The sequence below is a fragment of the Camelus bactrianus genome, chromosome 2 (genome assembly GCF_048773025.1).
Source record: "Camelus bactrianus isolate YW-2024 breed Bactrian camel chromosome 2, ASM4877302v1, whole genome shotgun sequence".
Lineage (NCBI taxonomy): Eukaryota > Metazoa > Chordata > Mammalia > Artiodactyla > Camelidae > Camelus > Camelus bactrianus.
The window spans coordinates 18,597,839-18,615,126 of NC_133540.1; the positions used below are offsets into that span (position 1 = coordinate 18,597,839).

At 39.4% G+C, this 17,288-nt stretch overlaps 1 protein-coding gene across 4 annotated transcripts in view; it reads left to right on the forward strand.

Annotated features, from left to right (window-relative positions):
* GRIA2 (glutamate ionotropic receptor AMPA type subunit 2) overlaps positions 1 to 17,288 on the forward strand; it is a 141,024-nt gene that overhangs the window by 82,516 nt on the left and 41,220 nt on the right. For all 4 annotated transcript variants that reach the window (XR_006725077.2, XR_006725076.2, XM_045517056.2 and 1 more), the window contains exons 4-6: positions 5,320 to 5,516; positions 9,538 to 9,591; positions 13,178 to 13,339. Coding sequence is in view for 2 of the 4 variants with exons in the window: in XM_045517056.2 (XP_045373012.1) it covers positions 5,320 to 5,516; positions 9,538 to 9,591; positions 13,178 to 13,339 (413 nt within the window). In the remaining 2 variants the exon portion in view is untranslated. The remainder of the gene's footprint in view (positions 1 to 5,319; positions 5,517 to 9,537; positions 9,592 to 13,177; positions 13,340 to 17,288) is intronic.

Sequence of the window (17,288 nt, forward strand, 5' to 3'; positions counted from 1 at the left end):
GCTCAAAATGGGACTGTGAGCTCCTGCTGGTAGTACTTGGAGAGAGTTTTAGGGAGATTGTCAGCTTATAAATAGGCCATACAGCCGTAACTAGTCCTACAACAGTTAGGCACGTGAAGAAGTGATGTAACCGAACAAGGCTTTCGCCATTCTTTGTTTGAGCCGGAGAGTTTAGCTGAGCATAGAACTGAATTTTATACTCTTGTAATATTCTTGAGGTTTTTCAGAACATAGCTTAAATATACATATTAGGGAGAACCGTTCATTTTCTGGATTTTTTTCCTACTTGTAAATGAACAACTGTGTATCTCAAGTTCTCTTTGCTCTAAGTAATTCTGTAATAAGAAATTAAATCAGGATTTAAATATCCTAATATAGTGGTACAGATATAATACAGTTGAATGATAAAACCTACTAGTTGCTTTAAACAAACTAATATTTATATAGCATTTCCATTTCCACACAAACAATACAAGTTTATATTATGAATTAAAGAACACATGTATACATAAAGCTACTTCTATCTAGTTTGTGTGGAAAGGAAACAGGCATATCTCAGTAATAATTTGTCCCCTAATTAGAATATGTTACCAGGAGTCTAGGAGCATGAATTAGTGTTGTGTTTGAATAATTTAAATTCATCATAATATTTGTAGTATGCATTTTCAGTGATTTTTCAATTTTAAAATGATCTATGAATTTTAAAGTAACCAGACATAACACAAAACTCTGAATTGTGGGGAAAGGGCAGATCAAGCTGAGAGAGAGGGTCAGTTACTCTCACTAAAGAACAAATCCAAGAGTCTAGGTAACTAAGCATGGTGCGGCAGTCTCTTCAAATGTGAGTCTGACCATGCCACGGTTTGTGAGTTATTTCTGGGTGTCCTTGGGAGACGATTTAATATTATCCAGTGTCTTCTGATGAAACTAAATTCACCCTTGATACTTCCCACTTGAGCAATTCAGTTTCTTAATACATGGATGTATTTCTCTGTAGGTCTCATAGGTTACACAATATTAGTTCTGAGAGTTTTAGTAAGCGAATCCACACCAACTGTGAGTTACCTTTGATACATAAAGTGGATGACTTTGAACCAGCCGTTTCTTTAAATCACTCTTATCGATCGCCTCCATGTTCTTGGACATGGTGAACTGCCAATAAGTGTTGGGTTTAGAAACATCACTTGAGATTCACTTACAAATTGTCATTAATATTGAACGTTTTTGTAATATATGTTGAAAGATAGGGCAGGATATCCATAATAGCATCACCTGAAAATTTAGTATGTGGTACACTTCAAAATTAAGTAAGAACAAAATGAAAGAATTTATTCCCCATAAGAAAGGATGCTCACTTATAAGGGCTATATGATACTTTATGGATAACATACGGAACACTGTCCACGGGTGTGTTTTTGAGGAGGTGACGAGGAAGGGATGTGTTGTGATTGGAATGTGGAAAGGTAAGACCTACACAGTAGAAGAGGTTTAGAACACTTCCTTTTCTTCCTGCTTGGAGAGGAGGCTGAATAAACTTACTCACTGTTTTCAAGCACAGATAGCTGTTGACTTGGTCACGATGATCGTCTTTCGTTCTGTTCTCACTGATGACAAAAACAGAAAAAGGACTTGAGTGGCATCATTGAGGGATTTAATTTACTTACAGTAAATGGAATTCCTAGTGATCCGTGACATTTTTAAAAGCAGTTTTATCATTCATAGTTTTTTTTTTTTTTACAATAGCATGTGGTCTGTTTAAATTAGTACTCGAGAAGTTTCTGTTCATCCTATATTTTTTGTTTCAAAACTGGATGGAGGAAACGAATTTTATTGTTTTGTCAAAAAAAAAAGCCCACAAAATGCATTTTCAGTTTAATTCATGGTTCAACTTTTCAATTTGAAATAAAGATAGATTATTTTTAATTTTCCTCATGGACTATTTCAAACAACAACACTGACAGAATAATAGACCTCCAAGACTCTTTTTTTAAAATTTCTTAAAAAAATGTAACACTTTTATTATGGTATAATTCCTATACAGTAAATTACACATATTTGAGATGAACAATTTCATGAGTTTTGATAGATGTAGACACCCATGAAACCACCACCACAATCAAATAGCTAGCATTTCCATCACTCCCCAAGAGGTGCAAATCCCAGTTTATCCCTTCCCACCCCTGTTACCCCGGGTAACCATACTCTTATGGCAACTTTATTAATGATGGATCAGAGGACTCTTATTTTGTCTCTGTCCTTCTGTGCTCACAGTTGGTTCAAAGTAAATACCTGACGTCATGTTATTTCATCTGTGAATATTTCAGTTTGTGTTTTGAAAGAACAGTTGTCTCAATTTAAATATAACCACAATATAATTATCATATCCAGACAAAGTAACAGGAATTCGTTACTAGCATCACCTGTTTTTTTTTTTTAACACAGTCTGAGGATAAAACTGAGCTCCATATATTGCAATTGGTTAATATATCCCTTATGCCTTTTATAAGGTAGAGTTTCCCACAGTCTGGATTTTGAAGATTGCAACACTATGGCGTATTACTCAGTGCTGTACGTTCCTTGTAAAAGGGTAATTAGAGCCAGACATTTATGAGAGTCATCTTCACTTTTTGGGCGTAAATATGGCATAGGTGGTGGTGGAGATCCCACTCGAAGACACAGAACTTCTGGCCTCTCTCTGCGTTGTTAGCAGCAGTTAAAGATTGTTGCCTCGATTCATTCATTCACCAGGTGTTACAAGACGTTGTAATTCTAAGTCTCTATCCGTTCATCATTTATTAGCTGGAGTCTTTCCAAAAAGAAAAACCTCCCTTAATTAACTAGTATCCTGAGTACTGTTCATATAGGAAGGGCAGGGAAATGCTTATTTCTTTTCCTTTATTGGGCAGTTTTCAAAATAATAACTTGCCTCCTTAGTATCCTTCAAAGGCAGTCAAATATTTTTTAAAATGTCATTATCAACTTATGGATTTAAAAAAACGGTATGTATTTCAGCCTTTTGCAGTTATTTTTCTTATTGGTATTCAGATGGCCTCATCTTTATTTAAGATGAGTCTCGTCAAATTGGGTCCTGAGTCTGGACACCACATGATGCTTTGGGAGAGTTTCCCTGTTTTGTGGTATCACAGAATGTTCTAGGCTCATCTTACAAACTTTCGGCCAATACAATCAATCAAAATTTTAATGATGTTTCCCAGGTTCAGAGAATTTTCAACAATATTTCAACAATAACTTATGCACAGACTTTTTTGCTATAGTAAATAGATTTAAATAAAGTGTCATACCTGAATAAAGCTTATAGTCATGTGATTGCATTAGGTAAGCCCCACACTGTTGCAGGTGAAAAGGGATCGGTCAATGTTCCTTGGAAGAGATGCAGGTCTTCTGGAATAAGGAAGGAATGTGATGGGTCCTGAATTCTTTTTGGAGTCTTCATTTTTTAAAATTTAGTTTCTTTTATTTTTTTAAATTGAAGTATAGTTGATTTACAATGTGGAGCCTTGATTTTTGTTGTTCATTAAGCTACTATTAGAAACGATGAATTTGGGTTAGCTGTGAAGGGCAAAAGTGATGTGGGCGACAAGTTTATCCACCAGTATTCCAAGTGTTAAACTGCAGAATTCACTTTAGGAAATATGTTCCCAAGTGGTTTTCCCTCTCAGTCCTACCTATGAGGTAATGTATGAGCAGCTGTTATCGAAAGTAAGTTGGTGTGCCCGCTGCACCATGAGACCAAATAAACTGACACGTCAGTTTGGAGCAGATAAAGGTTTACTGTAGGACCAAGCAAGGATGGGGGTCTTGTCCCCAAGAAAACCCCAAACTCCTCGAAGGGTTTCAGCAAAGCCTATTTAAAGTCAAGTAAGGGAGGGGGTCACAGGATGCGGTATCAGCTTGTGCACAATCCTATGATTGGTTGATATCAAGGGAACAGGGCGGTCAACACCATCAGCCCCCAGGTGCCAGAAGGTCTGGGGGCCACATGCTCTCCATCATCAAGTAGTTAATTTCTTCCCTTTGGTGGTGGTTGTAGCATCCGAAACACTCAGGAAATATACATAAGATACTATTATCTGGGTCCTTCAGAGAGGAGCTACAGCAGAGGACATGAAGTAGGGGTCTGTCCCTGGAAGTCTCCCCCAGTGTCCTGCTCGGTTACACAACTAAAAATAAAAGTAAAATTTTCTAAGTCATATGATGCTGTCAGCAAAGTTACTAAGGAATAGTAAAACGGTCTCACGTTTGGAAGATAAAGTAAATGTAACCAGTCTGTGCTGGAAAACGAACCCCTACTATCTGGTTAACAAGTGAATGTTTCTACAGGATTCCTACAGGATCAGTCCCAATAACAAAAAATGATATAGCAGAAGGCTGAGGAAAGAAAAGCAACAACTGCTGACTAGGAAACAGTCGGAGGAAATCAGGCAGCTTTGGGGATTATCGGCTTTTATGCTCACATCGACCTGTGACATTTCAGCTCACGGAGCATGTACTCAGCCTCCTCAGGGTCATGACGTGAAATGACACACTGTCATACATAAAGAAGCCATCTTTTCCATTCTATATGAGAAAGACATTGTCGTAATGCCTTTTGTGTTCATTAACACCAGAGGTATCAGGGACGTCATGCTTTAGTAATATTCAAGAGGACAGCTGAGAGGAGGCCGAGAGGAAGGGGTGCAGTTTCTCCCCAAACTGTGAGTCTTTTGGTCAAAACAGCAGTGGTTACATGAAAGAGTTCCTGATGTGAAGTGGGAATAAATAGATGATCAAGATCGTGGCTGTAGCTTTTTAGAGGAGTCAGCATTCCCTTAGTTGCACAAAAATACCAGCCTTAAAAACATATGTAAGACAAATATCATATGATACCACTTCCACGTGGAATCTAAAAAAAAAGATACAAATTCTATTTGCAAACCAAAAACAGACTCACAGACATAGCAAACAAACTATGGTCATCAAAGGGGAAAGGGAGGGAGGGATAAATTAGGAGTTTGGGATTTGCAGATACACACTACTGTATATAAAATAGATAAACAACAAGGACCTACTGTATAGCACAGGGAACTATATTAAGTTTTTTGTAATAACAGATAATACAAAAGAATATTAAAAAATGCGTATGTATGTGTATGTATAAATGAACTGCTTTGCCGTACACCTGAAACTAACATTGTAAACCAACTACACTTTAATTAAAAAAAAAAAAAAAAAAACACATCTGCTGGCCGTCAGTGTAACCACGGGCTCTGAGTTACTCAGTGGGGCTCTCAGGCACCGTCTCTGTCTGTGCCCTCCCAGGTTTATCGACCCTCCAAGCCGTGCTGGACTCTGCTGCCGAGAAGAAGTGGCAGGTGACCGCCATCAACGTGGGGAACATCAACAATGACAGGAAGGACGAGACGTACCGGTCGCTGTTCCAGGACCTGGAGTTAAAAAAGGAGCGGCGTGTCATCCTGGACTGCGAACGGGATAAAGTCAACGACATCGTGGACCAGGTCTGTTGTCCTCTGTTTCCCAGGGGCAGCAACGTAGCCCATACGTGCAGCGTACGCGTCTGCGGTGGGTGTCGGGGTGAGCAGTTTCCACTTCACGGTTTATGCAGGACACAGCCGAGACCGTCAGTTAAATCGCCTCTGGCTTCAGGTGGCGACGGCCAGTGGCCTTCAGAAACGTGGGCACATCCCACGAATGACGGCATATCCTCAGTATAGAATTCCTGACTCCTGTTTTATGTGACAAATGTCCTAGACTTTGTGACTTTAAATTGGAAATTTAAATTGTAATCCCTTTGAACTTTTTAGAAATAAAGAAATAGACATGTTGTTAAGTGAAAATAAGTCTGGGTCCTAAGGGAAAATTGAGTATTTCATGAATTCTTTGGCAATGTGTGGAGTGCTTCTAGCATTAAAGTAAGGTTTGGTGTGCTAAATCTGTATTGTTGTCTGAATGGCTTTATGGCTTCTGAAAAAGCATATATTTATTTTTCCAAGAAGTAATTTTTTCCTCCTATTAGTGGGTTTTGTATCATTATAAAACCATTAATCTTGGAAAATACAATATATAGGAGAGGTGATCTTTTCTACTTGAGAAGTAAATTGGATGCATTAATTTGCAATGTTTTCAAGAGTAACATGACACCGGACATGAAGGTGTTTCATCTGGGCTCGGCATCTCGCCTTGTTTCTGTCTAAGTTCTTTCAGGACGGGAGAGTCATGCAGTAACATCTGAATAATAGAAATAAAATCCAGAATGTTACATAGATGGGGTGAGGGACCAGGGATAGTGGGGGACCAGGGTCGTGATTTACTGACCAAAGTCTCCTTCGCTGGATATCTGCTTCTTTTCCCAGCTGAAAATGTAATATTTTCCTTGGAATAATTATATATAGATATGTTATATATTTATCGATGTTATTTACATCTATAAATGTATGTATATAAAATTATTTCTTGGAATAATATAGGATTGGAAGAAAAAATACGCAGTTAAGTGTGCATTTCTTGGCCTTTCTAGGCTTTGAGGAGAAACTTAGATTCATTAATCAGTGAGACACAAAGCATTTTGCAAACATAAATGTGGATGACCCCTTAATTAATATAATAGTATGATATAATACAGAGCCTCAGATACACCAAATGGATCCTTCATGAAATATTGAATAACGGTATGAGACTAGCTTGTTAAGAGAAAGAACTAAATGCGTGTTGGAGAGGTGAACACTTCAGTAGAAACATCTTGATTCTTGTCTCGGGAGATGAAGTTGGGATTGTTTTTAACCTGAAGGCCTCTTGTTCAAATGTGACCCTCAACAACACGTTTGAATTTCAGAGGAGAGTCTCATTAAAACAGGTTTTGAATAATAGTCATTAGTCTCTGGTTTTAAACATGTAGGTATTCATGACTCATCATAATACATGGTGACGGTCCACGAAAATAATTCTTTCTCAAACTGGAAGATACGATAGGAGAAACTGGGAATATATGGAATGGTGTGTTTTGAAACACACATATGATGATGATTAAATACATGTCCATGTGGACAGCCATTCAAAATGTACACAGGGTTTTGCACATGTGTGTTATTTGTATTTTCAAAAGACAATCTTGAACGTGTTAAATGAGTGTGTGGGGGTGTTTGCACCCCATGAACTCATGATTTAGGGGAAGGAAAACATACATACATAATAAATTCTGCAGTGTTACAGGTCACAATGCAGTGTGGTCTAAGAGCACCGAGGAGGAAGTACCTGTCTTAACAGGGTGGGGGGATTTATGAAAGGTTCACACATGGGTACCATTTGGCTAGTTGGCTTGGGTTCATTCGTTTGTTTTTTCAATCAGTTTCCCTGAGTGTCTAATGTTTGCCAGACATTGAACAGAACAGGCATTCCCCATCAAGGTAAATATTCATGTTGTGTTACAGTTATGTTAATATGCAATAATAATAGAATATGCTCTGAATGAACAGAGCAGGACATTATGAGAAAAAAACTACAAAAATTAATTAGATTGGGAGGTCATGGAAGGCCTTCAAGGAGTAAAGTTTACCAGGGAAAAAAGTGGGTTTGAGGTACATTTCCAGAAAAGGAAGCACTGTTTTCTTATTCAGTCTGCCAACACTTGCAGGAGAAGAGAGATGAGATGAAACTTTATTTCCATCATAGCTTAAAGTTAGAAATAGAAGTAAACTTTGTCGGTCTGGGAGTATTTTACCGTTCGATAAAACCTTGGAGGCACGCACTTCTAGCTGTGATTAGTAGGGAAAAGGACTCAGACGCCAAAAACGTTTAGAAATTAACATCAGTTTACTATTGTTATTGACATACTAATGTCTGTATAAAGCAAAGCTGCAGTAAGACGGCTGACGCTAATCCTTCCTGAGAGGTGGACCAGTCAGTTTTCGTGTTTCTCCTTTCTCTCAGTGAACACTAAACTCAAGTACGGACTTCTGGTAGCACTGTTTATACTATGTTTTCTTCTTAATTCCCAGAAGGAAGACGTACATGGTTCAGAAAGTAGAATGAAGAGTAAGCCCACCGGCCAGATGTCAGTGGGAACTAGGAAGGACTTAACCATCTCTGTTCAGCTGATGCTCATTAATATATTTTTCGTTCAGAAGGACATCTTTTCTCCAGAATTCTCCCTTCCACACAGAGTGTTCACTTTCTTGGAAAATTTAGTTGTGCTACATAAAAATATGTTTAAAAATAATAGGAACCTGACTCCCCTCCAGATAGCTACCACTTGCTATGAAAGCGACATGGGGTGGAATTTGTCCTGGGATTTTGTCCTTGTTCTTTAACTGAGTGTGGCTTTTGTCTGGGATGAGGCCAGTCAGGGACGTCTTCTTCTCGGAGGTGACGTTGGGCTGGGAGTCATTGTGCCTTGAGAGAGAAAGCATCTGCTGGTGAAGAGAACTTCCCAAGCAGAGGAAACAGGATGTACAAAAGCCCCGAGGGGATTGAATGTAGATTTTTTTTGTGTGCACAAAGAAACTGGAAGAGGGCTGTGTGTCTCTAGGGTAGAGAGGGAAAAGGTGGGCCTGGAGAGGTCTGTGAGGTCATTGGACTTTGCACCATTTGAAGAATTTTGTTTCTTATGCTGAAAAATATAAATGGGAAGCCACCAAAACAGTTAAATAAGGAAAGTGAGCTGAGGTTTTTGAATTTTCAATGGCATTGAATGCTCTGCATTGGCGTGACTGTTTTCTTAAAAATAGAAATTACACTTGAGTATCTAAGTACCAGGACCACTGCATGGCCGTGTCACCTACTTCGTTCTCTATATAAGTGAGAGAGCTCAGTCAAGAGTTCAGGTGATTCCACAACATCCAGAACCGTGGTGGGCATTCCCGCAGGACTGCTTGTTCTGTGATGTGTTTATCTCACCATGGATTTTTGACCCTGATTTGTGGAGACAAACTAGCTTCTCTGATATTTTGCTTCCTCAAACTGGAAATAACGATGTTTCATTTGAAATAGTCTATAAGTATTTCAAGATTCTTCAGACTGGAATATTACTCTCTAGATCTATATAAGAATTCTGTTAGAGGCTTATTAATAGTCTTTTAAAATTTATGTACTACTATAAACTCTATGTGTGTTTGTCTTGGAAGGCAGGTTGTGAATATAAAACTAGTTTCAGCTACGTTTCACTGAAAAGAAAAAAGTAGCTTTAGTAAGAGTATAATTATGACTTAGGGATTCACCAGGTTTTTGGTTTTACATTTTTTTAAATCTTGTGGTCTTATTTTCACTATTAACAAAACCAAGGTAATTATTTTTGTTTAGTTATTGGCTTTTTGAAAGGTAACATTTATAAAGCACTAAAATGTGTGGTAACTTTTTTCTGAAGGAAATGTTCTCTGAATTCGATAACTATATTTTATCAAATATGACTCACTGTGGACCATCCAGAAACACAGCAGATAAAATCCCATTTTTTTTCTGAATCAGGTCATAACATCAGTAATTTTGCCTTTCCCTTATTTACATTTGTTTCTTTATCTTTGTTAGGTTATTACCATTGGAAAACATGTTAAAGGGTACCATTACATCATCGCAAACCTGGTAGGTGAATTAACGATATTTATTGTTTCAATGGAAATGCCTACTTATTAAAAAAAATTAATGGCCAGCATTTATCAGGGGTATTTTAAAAAACATAACTTGACTTTATTGATCAATTTGAAGTGACAGTATTTTTCTGAATTTGTTACGTTTTAGATTTCCTTCACACTTCATATTTTCTAATCAGTTTTCTATTATTATAAATGGTGTGAGAAATGAAAGAACAGTATTTGACAAGCTTTTACATTGTGTTAGAAGGCATATTTTAACTAAGGGAAAAATTTCAAAACTATATAAAATTTAATTGTCCAAACTTTTCCTTATTTCTCACTGTCCCTTTAATTTATAAATTTTACCCTTTGCCCATTGCTTTAGCTTTCTTAGTGTAGCACTGGAAATGCGCATTTGTGAGAACATGAGCAAAATAAAACCTGTAAATATCCAGAATATTGATATATTATATAGTATTTATTTCTTATTTCCTACCTCCTATATAAGCAACACATGGATAATCAAACTACTACAGCTGGTCACTTTTTCACTGAGATGCTTGTCAACTTAAGATTACTGAACATCCAACTGGCAAACTGTATCTCCCTTTCTTAGATAAAAATCAAAGTCAATTTAGATTATCATTGGACATTTTCATTTTCAAAATGCTTTTTAGATCAGCTGTAAAGTGAGCTTGAGTCTTTACTGTTGCAAAGGTTTATGCTGTTTAAATAAATATGACCCTTTGTAACTGAGGACACCCCCCCAACCTCAGAAAAAAGGTGTTTAAAAAAAGACAGAAGGAGAGGAGGAGAGTGTATTCTTAATGGAGAAATTTCCTATTTATACAAATGAAGATTTATGTTGTGGTTTCTGGAACATCACAAGACATTATTTATAGTAGTGATGGAGTGATTTAAAACAACCCACAGCCTTACAATGGATAAATACTGTTTTCACTAGAGAGTGACACCAGTGTGATTAAGGATATTAAGTCTCAGACCAACACGATGTTGGCAGAAGTTAGTTGTTCATGTACAAATTAAAACATCTGTTTGGCAATGAAATGGCCAACTACTATAAAAATTCGTTAGCCCTTACCTTATAGTATGGCTTGGAGATCTGAAATGACTCCCTACCGGAGAAACAAGTGTTAAAAGAAAGGAAGCTCTACATGCAGCCTCTCCAGACCCGCATTCTGTGCAGGGCACAGCCTGGACAGTCAGTCCCTGAGTGAATTGTGCCATTCGATGAACAACATTGAAAGCTGTGATCTTTAAAAATGTCCAGATGGAGAAGATTGTATTGGAACATTGAGAAATAATGACAGAAGGAGGTTCATCAATTTGAGTTGCCATCTGAGGCGGTGAAAAAGGAAGTATGTGGGTGAATGACTACAGTAAAAAGATTTAAAAATCAAAGCAAGTTCTAGCTGCTGCCATGCTTCTAGGGAGAAATTTGCCTAATATTTCACATGAATTTTAAGCTGTGTTTTATCCTCTTCTGAATATTATCCTCGCCATATGGAATTTGTAGTGAATTAGTAAATTCAAAGAGTCTGCAGAGGGCTGCAGTTTCTGAGAGTCTGGAGGGCATTTGAAAATTTCACTGACATTTAAAATTGAGGAAAAGCCACCCCAGGTTGAAGGGCTTTCATCGTCCAAACTGGCAACTGGGAGGGTCCTTTCTCCCTGTTTAGGGTCCAGTGAGTGATAAAGGAAGTGGTTGGAAAAGATAGAAGAATCCTCAGATATTCTTGTGGATTCATTTCCTCAGGAATTGGTGGATGCTTGACTAAGCTCCCCAACACAGGCTGCAGTTGAGTTCCCGACACAGCATCAGAGGGGATAAAGTGATGAAGAAGTGGTCCTTCCCATATGGACCAAAGCCCTGCCATCCACCTCACCTGGCTGCCTGACAGTGACACACACTCATTGCCCCTCCTTGCCTGGGCACACAGAAATTCCCAGAAACGTTTCAGTGTCTTCCTCTTAGACAGCCAAGCACAACCAGGCACTTGAGGACAGTCTTTGCCATGGAGGATGTGATACTAATAAAATAAGTACACAGAAACAGGGCAGGCAGGAACAGGAGGAAAATGTTTCAAATTGTAATAAATATTGGCAGAGAAATAAGAGAAAATACATTATCCATAAGAAAGAAAAAAAAGGATGCTGTGAAAAGGAAAAACACCAAGGAATAAGAAAGAACTCTGGGAAGTTAACTTGTTTTTTTTTTTTTTTTCTAAAATAACAAGTAAAATTACATGGCTTTGAAGGAAAGGTTGAGAAAATCTTCCAGATTATGTAACAAAATGACAATGCAATATAAAATGATGTGTTGGCAGAAATTGTGAGGGACTCGGATATCTAATCTGAGGGTCACAATGTCTTAATAATAAGCATTCTAGAAAGACAGATGGTGAGAACCAGGGAAGGAAATTATCAAAGAAACATTCAGAAAATTTTCCCATCCTGAATGATGCAGATCTGCATATTAAGTATACACAATAATGAAAGAAAAAAGAATCTTTTCATATTTAAAGAAAATATCATGGAATTTCAGAGTTGATAAGGATCTTAAACTTTTCTGACAGGTGGGAGGTGAGAAGGATTATGAAGTACGTCACATACAAAAAATAATTCAAAATAAGGATATTGTATTTTTCAAAAGAAATGATAAAACTTAGTGGAACAATGTCTTTAGATTGATGGCTTCAACTTAAAATTTTGTACCCAGCCAGAATACTAATCAACTGTCAGAGCAAAATAAAGGTATTTACAGACATTCAGTGTCTCAGAAAATGAGTATACCTCCATATGTCTGAGGAAATCACTGAGGACTCTAGCAGGAGGAAGGAGTAAAACAGGAGAGGAAAGTGATCAAGGAAGTAGGCTAGCTACTCAGAAAAGTGGGGAAGGGGCGTTTTAGGGGAACAGTCACAGAGCGGATGCAAAGAGGAACCAGTCAAATCACAGCTTCAAGGAGGAAGGCTCCAGGATGCAGGAAAAACATAGATTATGTAATATGCTTAAATATTTTATTTAAAAAAATGTTTTACTCATACACATGACAGATTTTCATGGAGCAACTAGGAAAAATAAGGATAGGTATAAAGATAGCTCTGGTAGTGAAAAAAAATGAAGGGATCATTAACATTAGAATGAAATATTATTTAAGAAGGAAAATGCAATACTAGCACATATTTTGGCTTAGCTCTGAATAACAGAATTCTAAATGTGAAAACAGTGAACATTAAGGTGCGTGAGGAGATAGATGGTTTGGTGCTTTCTTGTAGATAGAATAAATAAAACCTAGTCCTTATCCTTGAAAGACTTCCCAGTAATACAGAGAACTTTTATGTAAGTATGACCAATAAACAGTCATTGATTAAGGACCCATTATGACATCAAGATGATGCTAAATGGTGGTGAAGAATATTGGCTGATAAAATACATAAAACGTTTACTACAGGCTCTTTATCTCATGTGTTCTTTGCGATTTGTCAAACCACAATGTGTAGAGTTGCTTGGTAAATGTCAAGTTCTATTTGGTTCCTGACAGAAAGCCTGACATAAGTGTGTTCTCTCTCCAGGGATTTACTGATGGAGACCTATTAAAAATTCAGTTTGGAGGTGCAAATGTCTCTGGATTTCAGATAGTGGACTATGATGATTCCCTGGTATCTAAGTTTATAGAAAGATGGTCAACACTGGAAGAAAAAGAATACCCTGGAGCACACACTACTACAATTAAGGTATATGTCTATCAGAACCTCCACCCGCACCTCCACTTCAACCTCCACCTCCACCTTCATCCACATCTCCACTCCACTTCCACCTGCATCTCCACTCCCATCTCCACTTCCAACTCCACTTCCATCACCTCCACCTCCACCTGCACCTCTACTTCACCTCTGTCTCCATCTCCACCTCCATCTCTGTCTCCATCTCCATCTCTGCCTATACCTGTGTCTCTATCTCCATCTCTTTCTAATTGCTGGTGAGTTGCCTGTTCTCTGGGACACCTTAGGAAGAAGGTAAAAAAAAAATCTCAATTTGTTTTGGTAATTAAAAACATAAATATAATGGTTTATGCAATCAAACAAGGAGTCTTTGCTAAATGTCGTGTGCACTGCTCTGACATTAAGCGTTACCCAGACTCATCTGTTCTCTGTGGGTTTGGATACGTTGAGGCCTTCACTTGTTTATTCAGTGTATTTTATTGTGTGTGCACATACATGCATACATTTATTCCATGCCAAGGAAGGATTTTTTTCCTTCTGTTGGTCACCTGATTGAGAGCAGAGATACGAAGAGTGCATGGAGGCGTGAGGGGGATGATATCCCGTTCACATGCTTTATGAAACAGGTTTATGAAAATTAAGAGCAAAAGCTGCAGAACACTTTCAGCTGTGCAGTGATCTTTGTGCTTATCTGCATGTCATAAAGCACATTGTGCAAGAACCAGTCAGGACAGTGTTATTTCAGTGGCTTTCACGGTTATGTTGTACATCGCGGAGAAGTTTTGTTATTGCTGTTTTCTGCACGTAGGGGAAAAACAGATATAGATGTTTGACTTTAACTTTGTGCCTGACCATGACACTGGTCCAAGATAAAGATTAGAAACTATGCCATTTCCCACTTTTGGGTGTGTAAATGGGTCCTATTAATTCTATGTCAAATTTAGGAAAGCATCCCATAGGATGTTAAAGAATAACCCAGAGTTAATTTTTTCTCAAAACTGGGTGACTCTTTGCTTGGTGACCTTGACTGAGATTCAGCATGTATGGGTTTCTCCCAGGATTGTGGGCTCGTGGGTGTATCCTCACGTAACAGGGCTGCTGAGAAGGCGAGGGGACCCCTCCCTTCTGCTGGTGTCAGGGGTCTGACTGCGGACCCCACCCCGGGGGGCTGCAGGCTCCTCGCATTCAGATGCGGTCCCGTGTGAGCTCTCTGCTGAGTGCGCGTTGCGCTCATCCTCGGTGGGATGAACGCGTTCCTCTGGAATACTCCGAGTCACTGTGGTGCACCCCACGCCCCGCACTGCTGCCTCTGGGAGGAAGAGGAAAGCCATGGAGATGACTTGTTTCCTCGTGGAAGTCGCGTCATTATTCAAGCTCACGTGCCCTGCATCAGAACGGCAGGCGGGCTTGGGGGAGGAGAGAGGTCTTTGGCAGGGCATTCAGCGAGCGTTTTCACCAAGACCCAGCACCAGATTTCATCCGTTGGGGACCTCTCTTTGCTCCCTTCCCAACACACCATTTCCTTACATTGTTGCACCCTTTTCGGCTGCTTCTTCCAAATTTCAGAGATCACAATGGCCCTTCCTTGTAGGGCGCTGCAGACAGCGCAGGCTTGTACGTTTAAACACATAGGCTCCGATTCACTGACCGTACAGTCAAAAATTAAACAACATTTACAAAATCTTAGCCCAGCTTTGGAAACGCAGGTGCCCCTAGGAGACCTATTTTCTATGGCCTTTGAAGCTCCATAAAAAAAGTACGGACAGCCCCGAGGGGAGGGGATGGCTTTGCACAGGAGTTCATCCCAACACAGACACGTACTGTCCGTGCACTACAGGGCCAGGAACTGAAGGGTTTTGACAAAATCACTCCTGCCTTTGATAATCCACAGTCTAGTGGAGAAGGGAAATGTGTCATTGAGCAAATACACCAGAGAGTGATGCTTGCAAAATAGGGCAGCTCCCACAGTGATTAGGACAGTATAGGGGAAGGGATGGAAAGGAAGGCTTTCAGGAGGGGGGACGCCTGAGCAGGGCTTTGCACGTGGCTGAGCCCAGGGAAGAGTGCGGGAGGGTGCGTGGGCGGGCGCCGCGTGCACAGAGACGCGGAGTGCTGTGAGGGCGCGGCAGGTGCGGGGGGTGGGGGGCGCGGGGCACGGGGCGGGCGTTGCCACGGGACAAGGCTTTTCAGCTGTCATCAGATGTCAAAGAATAATCCCGAGACAGGACTCCCATGATTGCTTCTTTCATGACTGTTCTGTGGGCAGAAGAAAGGATGAACAAACTAGACAGGGGGCCAAAAAGCGTTTCCTAACGTAAACAAGTAGCGAATATGGTCTGTTTAAGGAAAGGAAGCGAAAATATCTCTAATTTATTTTTCAATTGTCTTTTGGGTCATTGGCTCTATCATTGCCAGATTTTTTTTGGGGGGTGGGGGTTATTTATTTATTTTATTGAAGTGGAATTGACTTACAATGTTGTGTTAGTTTCTGGTGTACAGCATAGCAATTCGGTTATACACCCACACATACACACTCTTTTTCATATTCTTTTTCATTATAGGTTGTTACAAGATACTGAATATAGTTCCCTGTGCTCTACAGTAGGACCTTGTTATCTATCTATTCTATATATAGTGGTTTGTATATGTGAATCCCAAACTCCTAATTTACCCCTCCCCCTTCCTCTTTGGTAACCCTAAGTTTGTTTTCTGTGTCTGTGGGTCTGTTTCTGTCTTGTAAATAAGTTCATTTGTATCATTTTCTAGACTCCACGTAGAAGTGATTATCATAAGGTATTTGTCTTTCTCTGTCTGACTTACTTCACTTAGTATGATCATCTCTAGCTCCATCCATGTTGCTGCAAATGCATTGCCGGATAATTTATTTATTTGTGTATATTTTATTGAAGTACAGTCAGTTGACAATGTTGTGTCAATTTCTGGTGTCCAGCACAATGCTTCAGTCATACAGGAACACACATATTTTTGTCTTCATATTCTTTTTCACCATAAGTTACTGCAAGATTTTGAATATAGTTCCCTTTGCTATACAGTATAAGCTTGTTTATTTTATATATATTGGTTAATATCTTCTAGATAATTTAAATCATGTTTTTTATACTATAATAGAAACTTAAGCTATCGGCCTGGAAACCTGTGAAAATACAACTCATTGCATCCAATTCTCTCCATGGTGAGGCTTTAAATCAGCATTAATTTGATAATTTGGGGCAACATTCATTTATTAATTCATTTATCAATTCAACACACATTACCTGAATTTTTACTCTGCAAGCGGGCACTGTTCGAAGTGTCAGGGAAAAGGCCGAGTTCCGGTCTTCAAGGAGTTTACAGTCTTCAGGCTAGAAATCAGCTTGTCACTTTGATGGAAACTGTCCTTTGACACCTTGGTGTTGATGCACTCTAAATTTCTGGTTCCCACCATTGCTCCCTCTTCAGCCCCTGAAAAATGATTCCTGCAACGATCTTTTCATCTCAGTGGATGGCAACCGTATCTTCTGCTGGTCATTTGACTAAAACCTTGGCAACGTCCTTGACTCCTCTCTTTCCCAGTAGCCCACATCCCATCTGCCAGGACATCTCACTTCCTTTTCCACAACTTCCCTAAATCCATCCACCACCATCTTGCTGCTGGAATTCCTGCAGTGGTCTAGACTGGTTTTCCTGCCTCCACACTTGCCCCTCTATCTTCCATGTTTGTGATCCTTTTAAAACTTAAGTTAGATTATGTCCCTGTTTCTCTCCAAGCCCTCCAGTGGCCCAGGTGCCACTTGGAGAAAAGCCAGACTCATCCCAGTGGCCTATGAGGCCCTAGATCCTCTGTCACCCATCACCTGTGCCATCCTCTCTGGGCGTTCTCCCCCTGCCCCCTCTGCTGCAGCTACCATGGCCTTTCTTGCTTTTCTTAGGCACAAGAGACACCTTCCCACCCCAGGGCCTT